At 47.0% G+C, this 17,893-nt stretch overlaps 1 protein-coding gene across 12 annotated transcripts in view; it reads left to right on the top strand.

The window, feature by feature from the left end:
* The window catches only part of LOC147028432 (nuclear receptor corepressor 1-like), a 319,774-nt gene that overhangs the window by 241,539 nt on the left and 60,342 nt on the right, over nucleotides 1-17,893 (top strand). For all 12 annotated transcript variants that reach the window (XM_085878838.1, XM_085878839.1, XM_085878836.1 and 9 more), the window contains 5 exons: nucleotides 1,067-1,472; nucleotides 1,652-1,870; nucleotides 11,384-11,662; nucleotides 14,122-14,274; nucleotides 15,779-15,850. In XM_085878838.1, the coding sequence (XP_085734964.1) occupies nucleotides 1,067-1,472; nucleotides 1,652-1,870; nucleotides 11,384-11,662; nucleotides 14,122-14,274; nucleotides 15,779-15,850 (1,129 nt within the window). The remainder of the gene's footprint in view (nucleotides 1-1,066; nucleotides 1,473-1,651; nucleotides 1,871-11,383; nucleotides 11,663-14,121; nucleotides 14,275-15,778; nucleotides 15,851-17,893) is intronic.

The raw sequence follows: 17,893 nt of genomic DNA, 5'->3' as shown, positions 1-17,893 counted from the left end.
AAGTGTTGTTTTATACGTCACTCCTTGATTGTTTTTATATCAGTCGTTTCTCCCTTCTATTTCCACTGTTCCTTTTGTTATGTTGCATCCTGATCTGTTCTGTGGTTTGGCTCTTCCGCAAGCCATGACTCTGTATTTGATGTTGGGGTGGTGTTGATTTTTCAAATACTAGTACGTGCCCGTACGTGCTAGTACGTGGCCGTACGTGCAAAAAAACAAAAAAAAAACAAAAAAAAAACTTTCAAACCGTGTGCCAAAAACAACAACCACACAAGCCGTTCCTTCGCTCTCGCATGCCCGTATGTGCGTGGCCGTACGTGCGTGGTTGTACTTGCAAACCAACAAAAAAAAATTTTTTCAAACACCGTACGTGCGTGGCCGTACATGCAAACCAAACAAAAAAAACGAGAAAAAACAAAACCACACAGGCCGTTCCTTCGCTCTCGTAAACGACGACTGGATTGGGATATTGTGTTTATCTGTAAATGCGCATAAGAAATCGAGAAATTATTAGAGTACAGTAAGTCATCACTATCTGGAAGTGGTGCGTGCCCGTACGGAATGTTCACATGCATTCCACAAATTATCGCTTGCATTGAAGTAACAACTGCTGTGATACTTACACACAGAGTTAATTAAAATCAAGTTTACCTCCCTGTCTTTGCTTGCCATGACATTCGCTGCCATTGACCATTGCCACTCCTACGCCACGATAACTAAGGCGCCCTTTCCCCATCGGCCACGCCGACGCAGCAACGTGTCTTGTCATTGGTTGGTAAATAAATGGCCATAACTTGGGAACCACTTGTCCGATTAATATCAAACCTTGAAAAGGCACATCCACAGGGCCCCAGTAGTATACCTGGCAAGTTTCAATTAGATCGCACCAGTGGTTGTGGAGAAACAGCGGTCACACACACACACACACACACACACACACACACACACACACACACACACACTGCTGGAATTATAGATAGATAATTTCCTGATTGTTTTGTGACCTTGTGCATTTTTTAATCTCTGTTTTTCCCTCTCCGTTTTTTCTTCTGTTTGTTTGTATCAGGGAGTCAAGTTTGAAGGCAGCGCCACAGGCTACACCAAGCATGACGTCAAGTCGATGCTGACTGGTTCCATGGCCATTCCGGGCATGCCATTGCCCCACCTTGCTTTACTAGCTCCTGATGTGACCGGTTGTGGTGGCGACAGCTCAGGGGACCCAACGTCATGCCGGAACACCTGGACCCCACGTGATGACTCAAAACCTGAGGACCTGTCCCGTTTGCGTGGGTCAGCGGTTTGCAATTCGGTGCTTTGTGGTTCGGTGGTACGTAGTGCGACTACGCACGATGCCAGCAAGTCACGCACCAGCCCTGGTTCTTACGAGGAACATCTGGCAAACCGGAGACAACCTGTCAGCTATCCCGGATCCATCACGCGTGCCTCTCCAATTGTTGCTCGTTCATCTGAAGGTATCCTGATAATCTGGGGCTTCGTAATGAACCAGTTGCATAAAATTGTTAAATCTGCTCTTCAGTCTTCTGTTTCATTTGTGACCTTTCCGGCGGTGAACTCTGCTGTGGTGTTCATGATAAACTGACTAAACACAAATGAACTTCTTATTTCTTCTCATGTGAACTCCTGCCCTCAGGTGGAATTGGAGTCGGAAAGGTGGTGAGCCATGAACGCAGGACGACACCGACATCAAGGGAAGGTGCCTCGTCCAAGTCACCGGCTGGGACAGTCGGAGATCGGCCGAGCACCCACAGTTCTTATGATCACCCAATGCGGGCAGTTCATGCTGATATGTACCGTGGCCACATGCCAATGGCATTCGACACAACGGCCCTGTACCCGGGACTCTTATCAGGTCAGTAACATCACCGAATGTTCGAACTTCTTACATTCTGTGACCCTGATGCAATCTTGTCCATCCGACTGACTATCTTATTTGAGAGCTATCTTTCAATAATTGGTACTTGTTAAAAAGAATTAACTTCGACCACCAGCTGAACTGTTCATCCTTACGTTTTTGCAATTTATCTGGGTATTTAAAAAAAAAATTTACCACCTCAATGATAATACACAAGAGGATTTTTTTCACAGGGTCTAAGGCCTTTGGAAGAGCTGTCACACAAAAAAACAATGCAGGACTTTTTGTACAGAGAGTCCAGGCTCATGGAAGAGCTGCAACACAACAGATCAGGACGTGACATCACAAAAGGAACAGCAGACAGAGAAGGGGGAAATGCCAACATCAGAACGTTGCTCCTCCCTGGTGCATGCTTCTAAGGGAGCCACCATCTTGGAACTACTCCACTGATGTCATACGCTCAATGTTGCCAGATCTAAAACAGGAAAAACATGACTCTTACCCATAGATATAACATATGTCGTGTACAACTACACACATTACATTCTCGAATTTATATCGCCATTTTAAGGTTACTTATTGACTGCCCCTCATAATATGTAGGGACACATCAGCTAAACGAATGTTTTATTTGAATGTGCATCATACAGGGGGTGGTGCGTGTTAATCATTAGTTAGGGATTATGGTAAGGGAATTGCACGTAAAGCCCCTTTGTAATGCCCCTCCGGGTGGAGTCTGGTGGCTTGGGGCTCTGCCAAGCAAGAGAGGAAGAGAGGGGGGAGCTACGAATGTCTCTCGGGTCAGAGCTTGAATCGCTTCTCGAGCGAAGGGAGTAGCTGACAAGGGCGGAAAGAGATTGTGCAAGTTCTGAGGTAGAGGAGGGAGGAGTAAATAGTCTGAGGAGAAGAGTGTCTCTGAGGAGAGTGACCGAACAGAGACAGAGAAGGTTTTGAGGAAAACCAGAGAAGCACCTTGAGGAGAAACAGTTGATGTGTCGGTGCCTTCTTTCCTGCCTGCCACTGCCTGTCTTCGCCTTGTGCCCGTTTTGGCTGCCTGCTGCTTCGTCTCCCCATCATCTGATCTCCGCATCATTTCCTGCTCATCCTGCCTGTCTACGGCTCCTTCGACGTCCCGACCACCAGTGATAAGCCACCCAGTTTTTGTCACTTTCCCGTCTGTGATTGAGTCCAGAGTAAGGCGCCTTAGATTTCTTCAGATTTGTTTTTAGCTCACTGTATATAATTAATTATTTGTTAATTGCATTTCTTTTTTCCTACCCGCTGTCCTATTCCTTTTGGCAGTTCAATCTTCCCTTGGTTTGTTTGTGTTACGGAAAATAGACCCGTTGAGTTTCAACAAAAGCTTTAAAGGTCCCCTGACATGCCAAAGTACATAAATTTCATTTATATATGTCCGAGAGGGGTTTTTCATCGTGATTTCAGATCTGACAATGGTTTTTCACAATACTCATTCTGTAAAATGTAAAATTAAAAAAAACAAACCTCTTCGGGAACGTCCCTAAAAATTCTACTGAAAGGGGCGTAACCCACATGCCGTCACGTACAGTATGTCAAAGGCTGCACGTTAATTACTCAGGTTGGTGGTCTACGTGATTCTATTGGCTTGCTGTGTGTTTCCACATTTGATTGGTCGACTCAATCACTTCGTTCATTTCTGCTTTAAAAAAATCGAACATTTGGTTTTGAATAATGGATGACATGGACTTTGATTTGTCTGGTAACGACAGTGAGTGTGAGAGAAATGAAGGATTTTGGTCTGAATCAGATGGAGAATTGTCGGATAACATAGTCGCGGGAGGTGAAGTTCAGGCAGCTGGAAATGAAGTACGGTCTTACCAGTTCGAGCCCGAAGCAGGACAAGCAGAGAAAAATGGCAATGAAATTCCCAGAGTTCATGATGATCAGGAGGACATCGAAGGAAGACTCGGAAATAACAACTGCTTAGATTAAATCCTATTCGTAATTCAATAATGTAAATTCGACTTGCATGCTGCTCGATATCAGAAATATTTTAGTGATGTGACGTGACCAGCGCAGCACAGCGGACATGTTGCTCCACAGCGAATTAATCAAAAACAAGGCCGCCCATGTCATCGGCCGTATCTCTCCGCGCATAAAACGAAGCAATCTCGCTGTCCGGATACGATGAAAACTTGTGTGCAGAACACACCTTGTGACACAATTGTCTCGAGTATTCCGATAAATCTGACGTTCTGTTGCATTTTTATTTATTTCATTCCTACTGTCGTCATGTAGCACCAGTAGAAAACAATGAAGAAAAGAGAATAATAAAATAAAGCTACAGCACATCAGATTTATCGGCCTAGTCTGATGGACGACGGATTTATCGGACTAGTCTAGACTCTAGAGTTGACAAGTAACTTGTATTAGCATGCACACAATGTATAAGTCAATGCTAAGAGTCCCGAGGCTATGAGGCCGTGTAATAGTACAGATACATTTGTCTTTCATAGTTGTGCAAACATTTTTTCCCTGTTCATTTATTACAGCATTTTGGCTAAATGTTAATGAGGCCTAGGTCACATTTGCCACGGCAGCCGTGGGGTCTCCAAAATCTGCGGCCACTAGCAATTCTACAGCGGCCGCAGTATTTCCACGGTCACACAATGTAGCAGTCACATATGCTTTTTTTTCGGGTAGCCGCACGGCGTGTTTATAAATTGTGGAGACCGAAAACGTGGGGGTGCCGTACGGTCTTTGATTTGATGTCGCACGGTGACCTTAGGGCGTCCCTGCGGCGGCCATAGAATTTTCAAGGCAGACGCAAGGAGACCTCAAAGGTGCCCGCAAGGCGACCGCAGGGGGCCTAAGGCGAACATGCGGCCAGACGGACGGTAACGAGTGGGTATATATATACCAGTCCTTTTTTTTACTGAAATAAAAATATACCAGTATATATGACTGAATATACTATAACTATAATATACCGTGGTGCCCCCAGAATCTGAACGGCCAAGCTGTTTGAACAAATTGGAATCCGAACAATTTTTTTCGAGAAAATTTTGCCCTAAAAACCCAATACATTTTAAAAAACCGAGCAAAATGTGGCGTTCATGTTTGTTCACGTGTCTCCCCCACCTGTTCGACCCGCATCTTCGCGCTTTGTTCATTCAGTTCGTCGGTGGAAGTACTCAGTCACATTTGCTCTACGGCGAGGATACGGCGGCCGTACGCCCCCTGAATTGACAGAAACGTGCGGCGGCCGCAGAAAAACTGAGGTGGCCTCAGGGTGACCCTACGCCGTTTGGTGATATTTTACAGGCCATAGGGGCGCTGTGGAATTATAGCCGCGGAGTTATAACTTTTTTCATTTCTACACTCGCCGTAGCAATTCGCCAAAGCCAAGCTATGACGTAGATGTGTTCCACGTCGACCGTGCGTAGGGCGTACGGTGGGCTTGCGGTCTGTGTGACTACCTGCGGGCAACGCAGGGTCGACGCACGGTTCCCCTACGGCCGCCTGGCGTCCTACGTACGGCTTCCATGGCAGTCTGCGTCGACCGTGCGTCCACCGTGCGCTACCGCTAGAGATCGGAGTAGAGGTGTTTTCCACCAGCGTTGGGCACAAAAGCGATAACCCGATAACAGATAATTATCAGTTTACTATTTTTATCGGACTATTATCGGAAGTTAACTACCATTCATCGTTACAAAGGAACCAGTTAAGTTTCGATAACTAGACTTTTTTGTCCGATAATGTCCGTTAATTTTTTTTTCCAAATGTGACTTAGGCCTTACCTCGTGTTTTCACCTTCATTTTTTTTTTTTAATCATCTTGTGTTTTAATTAATAACAAAAAAGCAATCCGATCACGTGGTGTGACGGACTGTCCGGCAAGGATTGAATTTCACAGCAAAACCAGTTGTAATTTGGAATATCCATGATTACGTCAGCCCGATGCGTTTGATGAAAGTGATTGTGGTTCTGGGGGCATCATGTTTGATGAGTTGCCCTGGGGGCAGCGCTCTCGCAGAGTGCGCGAGCGATCTGAAACCCAGGCCGGAGTTCGAGCCTGTGTGGACCTTTGGATGTGGCGATTGTACCAGTTTACATACAATACACCGCCACCGAAGGTAATTTACTCATCTTATTTTACCTTACACATGGGGAATTTCAGTTTAAAGTGTCTTGAAAGTGGGTTTTCTTTGGGTCCACGAACAGATTAATTCACTTTACATTATTTCTTATTGGGAAAATATTTTTTGAATCCGAACTTTTTGCAATCCGAACAACCTCCTGGAACGAATTAAATTCGGATTTTGGGGGCACCACTATGTATAGGCAAACAACTATACTCCGATCTCTAGCGGTAGCGCACGGTCGACGCAGACTGCCACGGAGGCCGTACGTAGGTGCACGGCGGGCGTAGGGGAACCGTGCGTCGACCCTGCGTTGCCCGCAGGTAGTCACAGAGACCGCAAGGCCACCGTGCGGCGTTCGTGGAAATAGTGCAGCCGCTGTAATTTTTGGGGGGTTGGGAAAATGCATTTTTCATTAAGAAGAGCTTACGGCAGCCGCACGGAAAACCCAAGCCCACCGTACGTCCTACGTACGGTCGACGTGGAACACATCTACGTCATAGCTTGGCTTGTCGAATTGCTACGGCGAGCGTAGAAATGAAAAAAAGTTATAACTCCGCGATTTCATTCCACGGCGACCCTACGGCCTGTAAAATATAGCCAAATGGCGTAAGGCCACCCTGAGGCCACCTCAGTTTCTCTGTGGCCGCCGCACGTTTCTGTCAATTCACAGGGCGTACGGCCGCCGTATCCTCGCCGTAGAGCAAATGTGACTGAGGCCTGAATAGCATGCCAATGGAAGCAGTACCTTCACTTTAGAATAAACCCATGTCGAGTGCAGGAATTTTTGAAAGTACGACTAAAACTATTTAAAACTTTTGCAAAACAAACACTGGAATTAAGACGATCACAGAGATTGCACTAACATGTGCAAAATGCATTTGTACGTACTTTATAAGGCGCGCGACATCTCGACTCTCGAGTCAATCCACTCTGTGCGAGTTACTGTATGTGACGTCACGCTGCGATTCGCTGAAGTCCATTTTTTTAAGTGGCGGGGCATAGCAAGTTGTGAAAAGCTCCAGAAATGATCGAAATATTGCTCTAATTATCCCTTTTTTATTTTTTTAAAAAACTTGGGTGATTTCTTCACGAGGAAGGTCAAGTTAATTTATAAATAACAAGTTTATTTTGCATGTCAGGGGACCTTGAAGCTGCTCGTGTCTCTCCTCACAACCGCATGTGCATAGTCCGCCATGATTCAGATGTCTCCATCAGAGTTAAAATTATTTTGAAAATCGCAGGATTTTAACCTCCCCCCACAACAAGCGCAATGTTAGTTGAGCTGTTGATATAACAATATTATAATGTCAGTATTTAATTGAGGTTCACAATGTGCTTTTCAGCTCATTTTTGGACACAGCACATTCCCCCTGTGATGGATGAAGATTTCCAGTGTTTGACCACTTCATAAGAACCTCTTCCAAAAATTTGGTTGCATCATCTCATTCCAGTGTTGACTCGATGTGGTATTGACTCTGCTAACTGAAGGTGTCAAAAACTGTATTGGAGCATGCACCGGAGCAGCACATCGTTGCATCCACTTTCCACCGGTACTCCAGGGGCCTCTGTCCCACCATCCCGCAGGCAGATGCCTGGCCCATCCCCATCTCCTTGAGATGCTGATCAACCTGCTGCAACCACGAGGGCCATTGGCCTCCTCCACTCACGAGGCTCCCTCGCTGAGAGAATCTGGTGAGCAGGATCAGCGTTAGGAAAACGAGGCACATGTCTATTCAGCCGCAGCTGACGCTCACGGACTACGCAGGTAATAAATCTCATTTGCGTCTCTCTCAGCAACTGCTCGTTGGACACAAAGTCTGACCAGCGATAGCCAAGGATTCTCCGAAGAGACCTTGGTACCAAAGGAATTAAGTCTCCGTCTCAGATCCCTGGTCTGAGTCCATCTAACATCCGTAGAGCAAGACTGGAAGGAAGCACCAAGGACGTCAAGACTTGGACTTTCGTCACCCTGCACAGGTACTGACAGCGCCATACTCCATTATCCAGTGATTCCGTGACTCCCCAGGCCCGACCCAGACGTCTATTGACCTGTGGCTCACAGCCAGCAGAGATATGATTATCACTGCCAAGGTAAGTGAATCTCTCCGTGACCTCAATCAACATCCTCACTACAAACAGGTACAGACAAGATCGCAGCATCCAAGATGTCACTGAAAGCCTGGATCTTAGTTTTGACCCAGGAAACCCATAATCGCTGCGGCTCCGACTCCTCACTAAACATCTTGAGGGCCCCCAAAAGGATATCTTGAATCTCCGCAAAGACGACTGCATCATCTGCGAAATCAAGGTCAGAGATCTTGACATTCCCAAACAATGTACTGCAGCTTGATCTCTCTGACATCCTTCCCAGAATCCAGTCCATACAAGTGCTGAAAAGTGTTGGTGGCCAGTGCACACCCCTGAAAAACTCCAGTAACAACTGGAAGTAAGTCATAAATGGTATCACCACATCTCACATCACTCTCTGTACCAGAGTATAGTTCAGACATCAGATAGATCAATTTTGGTGGCACCCCACGAAGACCAAGAATCCTCCAGAGGGCATCCCGATTCACTGAATCGAACGCTTTGCAGAGATCAACATCGGCTGCAAGCAGCCCTTGCCGAAACTCTCATCTGCGTTCGGTGAGGACCCGAAGAGCAAGGATACGGTCAATAATTGACCTCTTTGGTGTAAAGCCTGACTGCTTTGGTTGCTGGTGCTCAAGCAGATGGTGGCAAACCCTATCAAGAATTATCCGAGCAAAGATATTGCCCGGCACTGAGAGCAGCATCACCCCTCGGTAGTTGTTGCAGTCCTGGCGACCACCCTTCTCTTTCCAGAGAGGGACACCAAGGCCCCTCTTCCAGTCAGTTTAGTTGATGCCTGTGTTCTAGGCAGAGCTAGAACTGCATGCAACAACATGGGTACGGCATTTCCACCAGCCTTGACAAGTTCAGCATAGATGCCTCAAATCCCAGGAGCTTTACGCCATTTGAAGCGGTTCACAGCAGCCTGTTTCTCCACAAACGAAGGTGGATCACAGTTGATTGGAGGGTCAGTTATTGGGAAAGTAACATCCCTGACATCATACTCAACAGCTGGTGGATCAGCCTTGTACAGCCGCTCAAAGTAACCGACCCAGCAGGCCCTCACTTCAGACTCCTCTGTCAAGCCTACCACCCATTGCTCTAACTGCAGTACACCAAAGGACGGGTTTGGAGGAACGCAATGCGCAAATTCCTCTGTAAGCAGGACGAGAATCACTTGACCACAGGTGATGCTCTACCCCCTCACAGATTCCTCGCACATCGGCCTCCTTGTCCACCCTCAGCGCATGTGCAGTTTTATGCCTTAACTCCCTGAACAGCTCAGCTCTGCCATTCAGCCTGGCCCTGCGACTCCAGTCAATGGTATCCAGTGTCCCTTGAGAGATAGAATTCTTCTTCACCCTTCAGTGAGTTCCAAGACATCCACCAGCAACATCAAGGATGGTCGTTTTGAAGGCTATCTATAACTCTTCTGGATTCTCCAAAGCATCCAGACCCCTCCCCCCCCAAAAAAAGCCCCACCCAGCCTGTTCGCAAACTACTTCGCTACCGTCTTGTCCTTGAGCTTTCCAACTTCCAGCCTATGCTGGGATGGTACCATTCGCCTGGATTTAAGCTGCAACCTCAGAGTTGCAACCACAATCCTGTGGTCAGTAATGAGGAACTGAGCATTCTGGTGGACCCTGCATTTCTGAATCATCCTCCAGCGACCATCAACGAGCACATGGCCAGTCTCCTTTGCCACACCACCAGCATTGGAATACCAAGTCCTGCGATGAGCCTGTGGGTGCTGAAACCATGAACCAGCCACCCTAAGTCCATGACTTCTTGCAAAGTCAAGGAACTTAGTGCTATTCTAGTTCACAGTTCCAGACCCATGGGGCCAAACACACGTCTCATAACCATCTCTATCAGTTCCAGTCAATCCATTGAAATCCCCCAAGACTAGAAGAGTATCTCGCCTGGGGCACTGATCAACCACAGACTCTAGCGTGGCATAGAATGCTTCCTTCACGGTGAGATCACTCACCTCAGTCGGAGCAGATACAGAGACCAGACAAATGACACCCAAGGGGTGACAAATCCTTGGTCTCATAATGCGCTCGTTGACCGGTTACCTCAATTATCATTTGAGTCAGCTTATTGGACACAGCTACAGCAACACCTTGGGCATGGTAACCATCAGAGCGACCAGACCAATTATCGATGTAACCACCCACCATGATCTCGCCACTATCCAGTCTCCAAACCTCAGAGAGTGCTGCAATACTAATGTTCAAACACTTTAGCTCAGATGATAACAGAGACAGGTGATCATCCTCTCTTAGAGATAGGACATTCCAGGCACCCACCCGAAGGGACTGCCTCAGGTTAACCCAAGGAGACCGCCGTCTGGTGGACGACACCTCAGAACCACCCCGACACTTCCTCAATCTGACCTGGGAAGGTTACTCCGTGGTTTCCCTCCGATCATCAAAGAGTGGGGGTCCCGAAGGCTTTGCCCCAATCCCGTCATCCGGTGAGCTGACTTGCAAAGGGAAGCTGCACAGGAGGTTCTCCCACGGAGTGGGTTTTCAAATTTTTTTATGCTTTGAGAATGTTTTGCGTAACGAAGGGTTTTACGGTGGCCGGAGTGCAAATCCTGCCACCAGCCTCCTGATACAGAGTAACCCAACTGTAGGAGGGCGTCCGCAGACACAGTTGGGCACAAATATGGATGGCCATTGGTTCACAAGGAGCTCCTCCACTCTTTGACAGGTTTTGTTCTTATCCTGCTGGGTGTCCATATCATACACCCTCCTCACCAAGAAACCTGGTGGGGGAGACAAGTTTAGTCACCAACAATCCAACCATGAAACAGGTTTGTACAAACTATTGAAGAACAACATAAAAGACGAAAGTTCACTGAGTTCCAAGGACACAGCTCAGCCTGATATTATGGTTTATTTACAATTATAAAACCCTTCCTGCTGTGCACGAAGTCCACAGCATGATAAAACTATGGCCAAAAAGGAAGGACAGGCTTGCCATGACATTTTTTTTGCTGCTTTAGCAGCTTTTTGACACATACTAGTAGAGAGACTCGGACTATATACCTCGGGACTCAGTTTCCCAGCACTCCACTACATCGCTCGTACAAGCTCCACCATGAGCCATGTCACTGCAGAGAATAAATATTTTTCACTCTGAATATATTCAAGTAATTATTTATGAACAACATCCCCATTTTTCACTTCATCGTCATTATTTATGTACTGTGCATTGATCCACCACCATTCTGTAAATTGTGCCAAGTGTAAATTTGTTTTGGTTTGACTCCCAACTCCACTTTTTAGTACCTTCAGGTTTCCTGATGTCACGGCCGCCCACTTCAAGCGGACGGCAACATTCCCCTGGCCCTGCGCTGCCCACGACTGGCTATCCGGCTTTGTATCACCACCACCACCACCACCACCCCTTCGCCGAGTCTGCAACAGCAGCCGCGCTTGAGAACCGGCAAACGCTGCTGAATGACTACATCACGTCACAGCAGATGATGCGAGCCTCTGAGGTCAGCCGTGGGGTTCCTACTCGGGAACAACCAGTGTCTGTCTCTGCCTACCCACTGCATCATGGTAAGATGTCACTTTGTGGAATCATTGTATATGCAATGCCAAAACTATTCCAATGTTACAAAATGGCTCACTTTTCTGGTGCCAATGAACTCCAGTGTACACGAGAAAAAATTTGGCATTTCGTTAAATATATCTCCCTGGCACTTTTCCTTCATTTGTTTGTTTATTTTTTATATCTGAAACCCATTTGGATAGAGCACGGGCAAACCTCAGGGTTATAATTCCCTGGAGGAGTGGGTGGGGGGCAATGGGCTGCGGTATTTGTTCTCAATCGCCGCACTGAGTGCTGAGAGAAGAGCAACGTCACAAGATGGTGTCACCGGTACTCAGAATGCCCCATAAAATTGCATCACTTCTCTGTGCATCACCGTCAAATCCATCAATTGCATCACCATGACTCAAAAGGTGAAAACGGCACATAAGTCTTTTAAAACGCTTGCCCTTTGCTTTCGGTTATTTTTGTTGTACCAAATACAACATCAAGTGCTGTTAACCATGCTGACTTGGGTTTATTTCCTTGTGGCTTTTGTTCTATGTATTGTCGCGAATTCGCGCCCGCCGGCGTGCGAGCGGCCACGTAACTTGAATCGCGGCACGTCGCCCATCGGACAGACAATTCCGTCGTGACCCTCTCGGACTAACGCCGGGAACTAGTCACGGGTGGGCCTTTCGGCCTAACCACGATCGTGCCAATCGGCCCCCCGCGTGGGAAAGGGTTGTTCGCCAAATTCGACCTACCTAAGTACCCACACAGAGGGTAGCCCGGGCGATCGCACCTCGCCGCAGGTCGACTTCGGACACGGGGCACTTTAAGCGACCCGTTCCATACTATCGGGATAACTGAGCAGTGTTATCGTCAACCTCGACGGTTCCGATTAATTATCGGGCGTATTTAGCCCACTACCAACCCTTTACGTGAAGAAAGATGGAGATTCAATGAAAGAAAAGACGAAGCGAAACGGGAAAAACAGTTCAACATGAGGCACATTTATTCCGGCACACGGATAGCACACATATACAATTACAACAATTATGCACCAAAAGCAAATGTAACAAAAGAAACACAACAATGCAGATCTACTACCGACTACGCGAGCACACAGCAACACTTACACAGTTTTACTTTACAGACGGCGCCGACAACACATATACTCAAAAGCAAAAGAAAAAGGGCCACCCTTAACTACAAGGGGGCAGACGTGGTCTGTGGGCGCGAGACCGGGCGGAGCCTACCCGTCTTGTGATGAGCCGCAAATGTCGCGGCGGTGCCCCGACTCCGCACTCCTCCGCGGGTTTCGTTGGCACTGCTTGGAATGGGGTGGGAACGGGGCCCCCTTTCCGCACTATCTCAGCACGGGGGGGGGGGAAGGGGGGAATTGTTGATGCTCTGGGGAAAGAGGATAGCTGGCTTGCTTGGGTCCCGCGACGAGCGACTCCACTGCGACCTTGACCGCGCTCCCGGCTTCACCTCTCTGCAGCTCCCCGACAGACTCCGACTCCGACAGACTGACTCTCCTCCAGACCCGTCTTGACTGCTGCTGCCACACTCCGCCGCCGCCGCCACACCTCCCCAAAACTCGCCCGAGCCCAAAACTGCGACTGCCTCCATCTGCTTCCGACCAAAAACTCTCTGCCGCTGCCACACTTCGACGCCGCCACACCTCTCCAACTCGCCCGAGCCCGAAACAGAAACTGACTGAATTTGCCCCGCGCTCCGCGCTTTATAGTATGGCAGGAGAACCCATATGCAAATTTCCGGATCAGGATGAGCTCGGGGGCGAAGCCACGCTCACCCATTGGACGGAGGAAAAGTGGGCGTAAACCTCCCCTGATCCTCGAATTTGCATATATCGATTCTACTCCAACGTGCCTGGAGGCGGGGCCAAATCGCCCCGCGCTTAATGATTGGACGGATCGGAAGTGGGCTTGTATCATTCCTGATCCGACTTCCCATCGGAAAGGCCGCTCTTTGTACCCGCGGCTCAGTGCGCGCCCTGTACGAGGCCAGGACAGCCTGACGCTCGGCGTTCACAAGTGGTGCGGGAATGGCCGCAGAAGGAGAGGCGAAGGTGGTGGAGGGTCTAAAGTGGCGGTCCCTGGCCACGGTGACGCTTGGAATGGTGGTGTTGCGATGTTTGCGAGAGCGAGTTGTGAAGGTAACGGTCGTGGCTGTTGGCGTTGTTGTTGTTGTGAAGCGGCGTTGCGGTTGGTGGTTGTTGTGTGATGGAGGTTGAGACGTGGTTGGTTCAAAATAAAGATAGAACAGAAAAACGGCTATCTTAAAGGGTCGCAGCCCGAATGAATCACATTTATTCCCTCTAAACAAGGGGTTTGAGGCTAACTACACATGTACTTACAGAGATATCTCACCTACGGGACCTGAATGGTGGTTTGCGAATTTCCTCAACCACAACAGTATTTTACTTATTTATTATTTTGTTTTATCCTGCCGTATACAGCGGGCGTCCTGGATCTCGCACAAATACCCCACCACCCGATGCTGGTTCCTCAGCCAGGTGGTAGTAGCACACCACCCATGGACCGCATCACGTACATGCCCGGCTCTTCGGCTGCCTTCAGTCGCCCTTACACAGCCTCACCTCTCTCTCCTGGTAATGCACATTCTCACTGCCACCTGAAGCACCAGTACATATTTGCCTTGTTATATACTCGTACTGTATGTATCAAAACGATCTATTACACCTTTCCCTCTGCTCTGATTTGCCTGGTGGTGGGTTCCATTTCAGTCATCTTTGAGTAGGTCTCATTTCAGAAATCGTTGCATTGATTAATTGCTTCAGTCATGTGGATGCCAAAAATCCCTTTGTGTTGGTACAATGGCATTGTACATCCTGCAAATGTATCAGGTCTTGTGAGTGTTTTTTCAGTACGTATATTGGATTGTAATTCTTTGGTGTGCAAGCAAATGCATCTTCAAAGTTTGAGTTCTCACAAGCATGGATAGTAGGTCAGATTCCTCTGACTTTTCAAAAGAGTGCCTTGAACACATAATTTGCACAGCACACAATTAGTTACGGCCTTTTTGTTTCAACAAAACCAAAGTGTGTAGGATTTACCACCATGGTCTCGTTAAAGTAGAAAGTGATCTGCATCACTGCCTTCTCTTTAACCCCGCTAACTTCCCCCATCAAATACCAACTCTTCACACCCTCCTCTACTGCCTCATAGTCCCCAATCTCTCAGATTGTCAAGCTTAATGCATTTCTTAAAGTACGACACGTGACCCTGCTTCCTTCATCACGACTGATGATCCAATTTTCTGTATACTTTTTGATTTGGTAAATTATTTTCACAGTTTTACCTGTTGTTTTGTTAATCGAAGCTCAGCACCTGCTCCAGTCTTATCGTTTAATCACCTGTAAAATTTTGGTCCATTGTAACAGCACTTGTTTTCATTTGGTCTTCATTCATCAAGATAGTTGATCAAAGCTACAACTACTCAAGTGTGCGAGAAGGTGCAAGTTCTGTACCGATGTGCTGGCTCTGTATTGTGGTGCATGCTCTGTATTGTGTTGCCAGCGCCATACCGATGTGTCGACACCGTTCCGTTGTGTTAGCGCCGTACCGATGTGCCGGCTCTGTATTGTGGTGCTAGCTCTGTATTGTGGTGCAGGCTCCGTACCATGATGCAAGTGCTGTCCCAATGTGCAGGTGCTATATCTATGTGAAGGTGCTGCACCATTTTAGTGACTGTTCATATTTATGCCTGGTGTTGACTTAATGGTTAGGGTGGTGGGCTTGGGATCCTTGGATCCTGAGTTGAAATCCCACTCAGCTGTTGAATTAATACCAGGTGGGGATGACTCTGCCTGTCACCCTTCTGAGGTTGACAAAATGAGTGCCAGCTTGCTGGTATCCTGTGTTGGAGTGGCGACCTGTCCAGGATTGTACCCAATAGCTAAGGAGACTGCTTCGGCAGCAACAATGCTCTGCACAGAGTCTGGTCCCAATGGATTGATGGAATCATGATTGGCAAAAACATCACCTTGTCTTTCTAATCTTCTTTACAACTTTTTCTTTTGCACTTTGCTGGACCATTTGGAAAACCTGTAATTGTTTGCTCATTCTTAACCATGTGTCTTCTCGTTGACTCAGGTCGAGCTTCCCACTTGAACACACCGCCTTCCAACACAGTGTCCAATGAAGTCTCAACGTCATGGCGTTCTGGTAGGTCTCACGCTGTGGACAGATGCACTCTCATCAGTGGCTGTAGTTGTTTTGTGAAAATGGTGTGTGTGTGTGTGTGTGTGTGTGTGTGTGTGTGTGTGTGTGTGTGTGTGTGTGTGTGTGTGTGTGTGTGTGTGTGTGTGTGTGTGTGTGTGCGCGTGCGTGCGTGCGTGCGTGCGTGCGCGCGCGCGTGCGCGTGTGTACTTTTCTTTGATTTATTTGTAATTCCATACTCCTTGGCCAATCACCCTCAACTTTTGCTTACGTTTTTAGGGTACCCAGGGTCAGGTCATAGGTAAACAATATATATGTATATATATATATATATATATATATATATATATATATATATATATATATATATATATATATATATCCCTACCCCTATGAGGGTGTGGAGTCAACTTTTAAGTTTTGATATTTTTTTTCATGCCGACTCCAACTTGGCCAGTCTTCACAATGTGTAACAGCACGTATGCAAAGATAGCACATCAAAGGCACAAGTCTGTAATCAACAAGTGCCATGTGCCACATGGACACGTTGTCTTTCGCCCCGGCTCCACCAGTCCAGATCATGCAGGATTATCTGTAAGTGGACTCTATCTGGCATCCTCACCAATCACAATTAGAGGAGTATCATTAATCCGTATAAAAGTCGTGAGGCTCCAAAGTCACTATGTGGATGGGACAACAGTGTGTTGCCCTGATGAGCCCCAATAAGGGAGAAACTCATGAGTCGCTTCGCTTTTCATCTGCTTGGTGACATTGACATCTTTGAACTGCGAGAAGCCCTCCCTGGGCTTCAGTCATGACGGTCTTGTCATATCGTTTGTCCAAGTCAAAGAACTTCATGAAACATCTTCATAGACTGTCGGACCCTGCTATTTGCGGGGAATACGTTCCTGAAAAATGTCACGAATGTCGGGGTCCGTGCATGTCAGGGCATTGTTTTTTTAATGCCTCCACTGATGAAGTCGCCAGAGGCATGATGTTTTCGGGTTGTCCATGCGTACGTTACGTACGTACATACGTATGTCCATGCTAATTTTCTTTTTCTTCTCCGCAACCGCTTATCCCATTGACACAAGATTGTCAACATAGGTGTGACTACTCATGTAGCATGTTTTAATGGTAATTATGATGTCATAGGTCACGTGGTGTGGCAGCCATGTTGGAAAATAGGAAAAACTTTGGACCTCTGCATCTCTGAAACAGCTCCAAACTGGAAAAAATTGAAACTTGACACATAGCAAGCACTCATCATGGGAAACAAGTGATTTTTTTTTTGATGATGATGTCATCGGTGGTTTTATGATGACATCATCATTTCATATGTCGAACGCTTTATCCAATCAGTATGAAAATGTTTGAGGGGTCATCTAGGGCTGAATTTTATGGGGGGGAAAAATGATGATGTCATCATTCGTGTGGTTCGGCAGCCATATTTTTTTGAGATGAAAACCTTCAAAAATCTTCTCCGAAACAGCTGAACAGATCAAGGGGAAACTACAGGTATGAGCGCCGATCCATGAGGAACAAATAGTTCTCCACCAATGATGTCATCGGTCACATAGTTTGACAACCATATTGGATTTATCCTCAAACCTATTTAAAAAAATCTTCTTCTCCAAAATGGCTGTTCAGATTGAAGGGAAACTTCACACACATGTTCCCCAAGCCTTCGAGATACCAGGGATACGATATACTAGAACCGTTTCATCAAACTTGACAATTAAGATCTGGAGGTGATGGGGAATATATGTTTTAAATTTCAACCTGATCGGACACACGGGTCTGGCAGCCAGAAATATTTAATTTCTTGAATGTGAGTTCTTTTCTATTTTTATTTTTAAAATATGGCTCAACTGGCTACACATAGATGGGTTTGAGGGTAGAGGCATAGCAGCTGAACCGAGAATCCTCTCTGGGTTCCTCCTGATGAGCAGTTATAAAGTGGCAGTTTGAGTTATGTCAGTTATTAATTATGTAACACGCCATTACACAAACACCACACAAAATACACGACACAAAACTACACAAACA

Source organism: Eptatretus burgeri, chromosome 4, assembly GCF_056783735.1.
Source record: "Eptatretus burgeri isolate ZD-2024b chromosome 4, Ebu_testis_v1, whole genome shotgun sequence".
NCBI classification, from domain to species: Eukaryota; Metazoa; Chordata; class Myxini; order Myxiniformes; family Myxinidae; genus Eptatretus; species Eptatretus burgeri.
The sequence above is the reverse complement of the archived record's forward strand: the minus strand, read 5'-3'. Positions and strand labels throughout refer to the sequence as shown.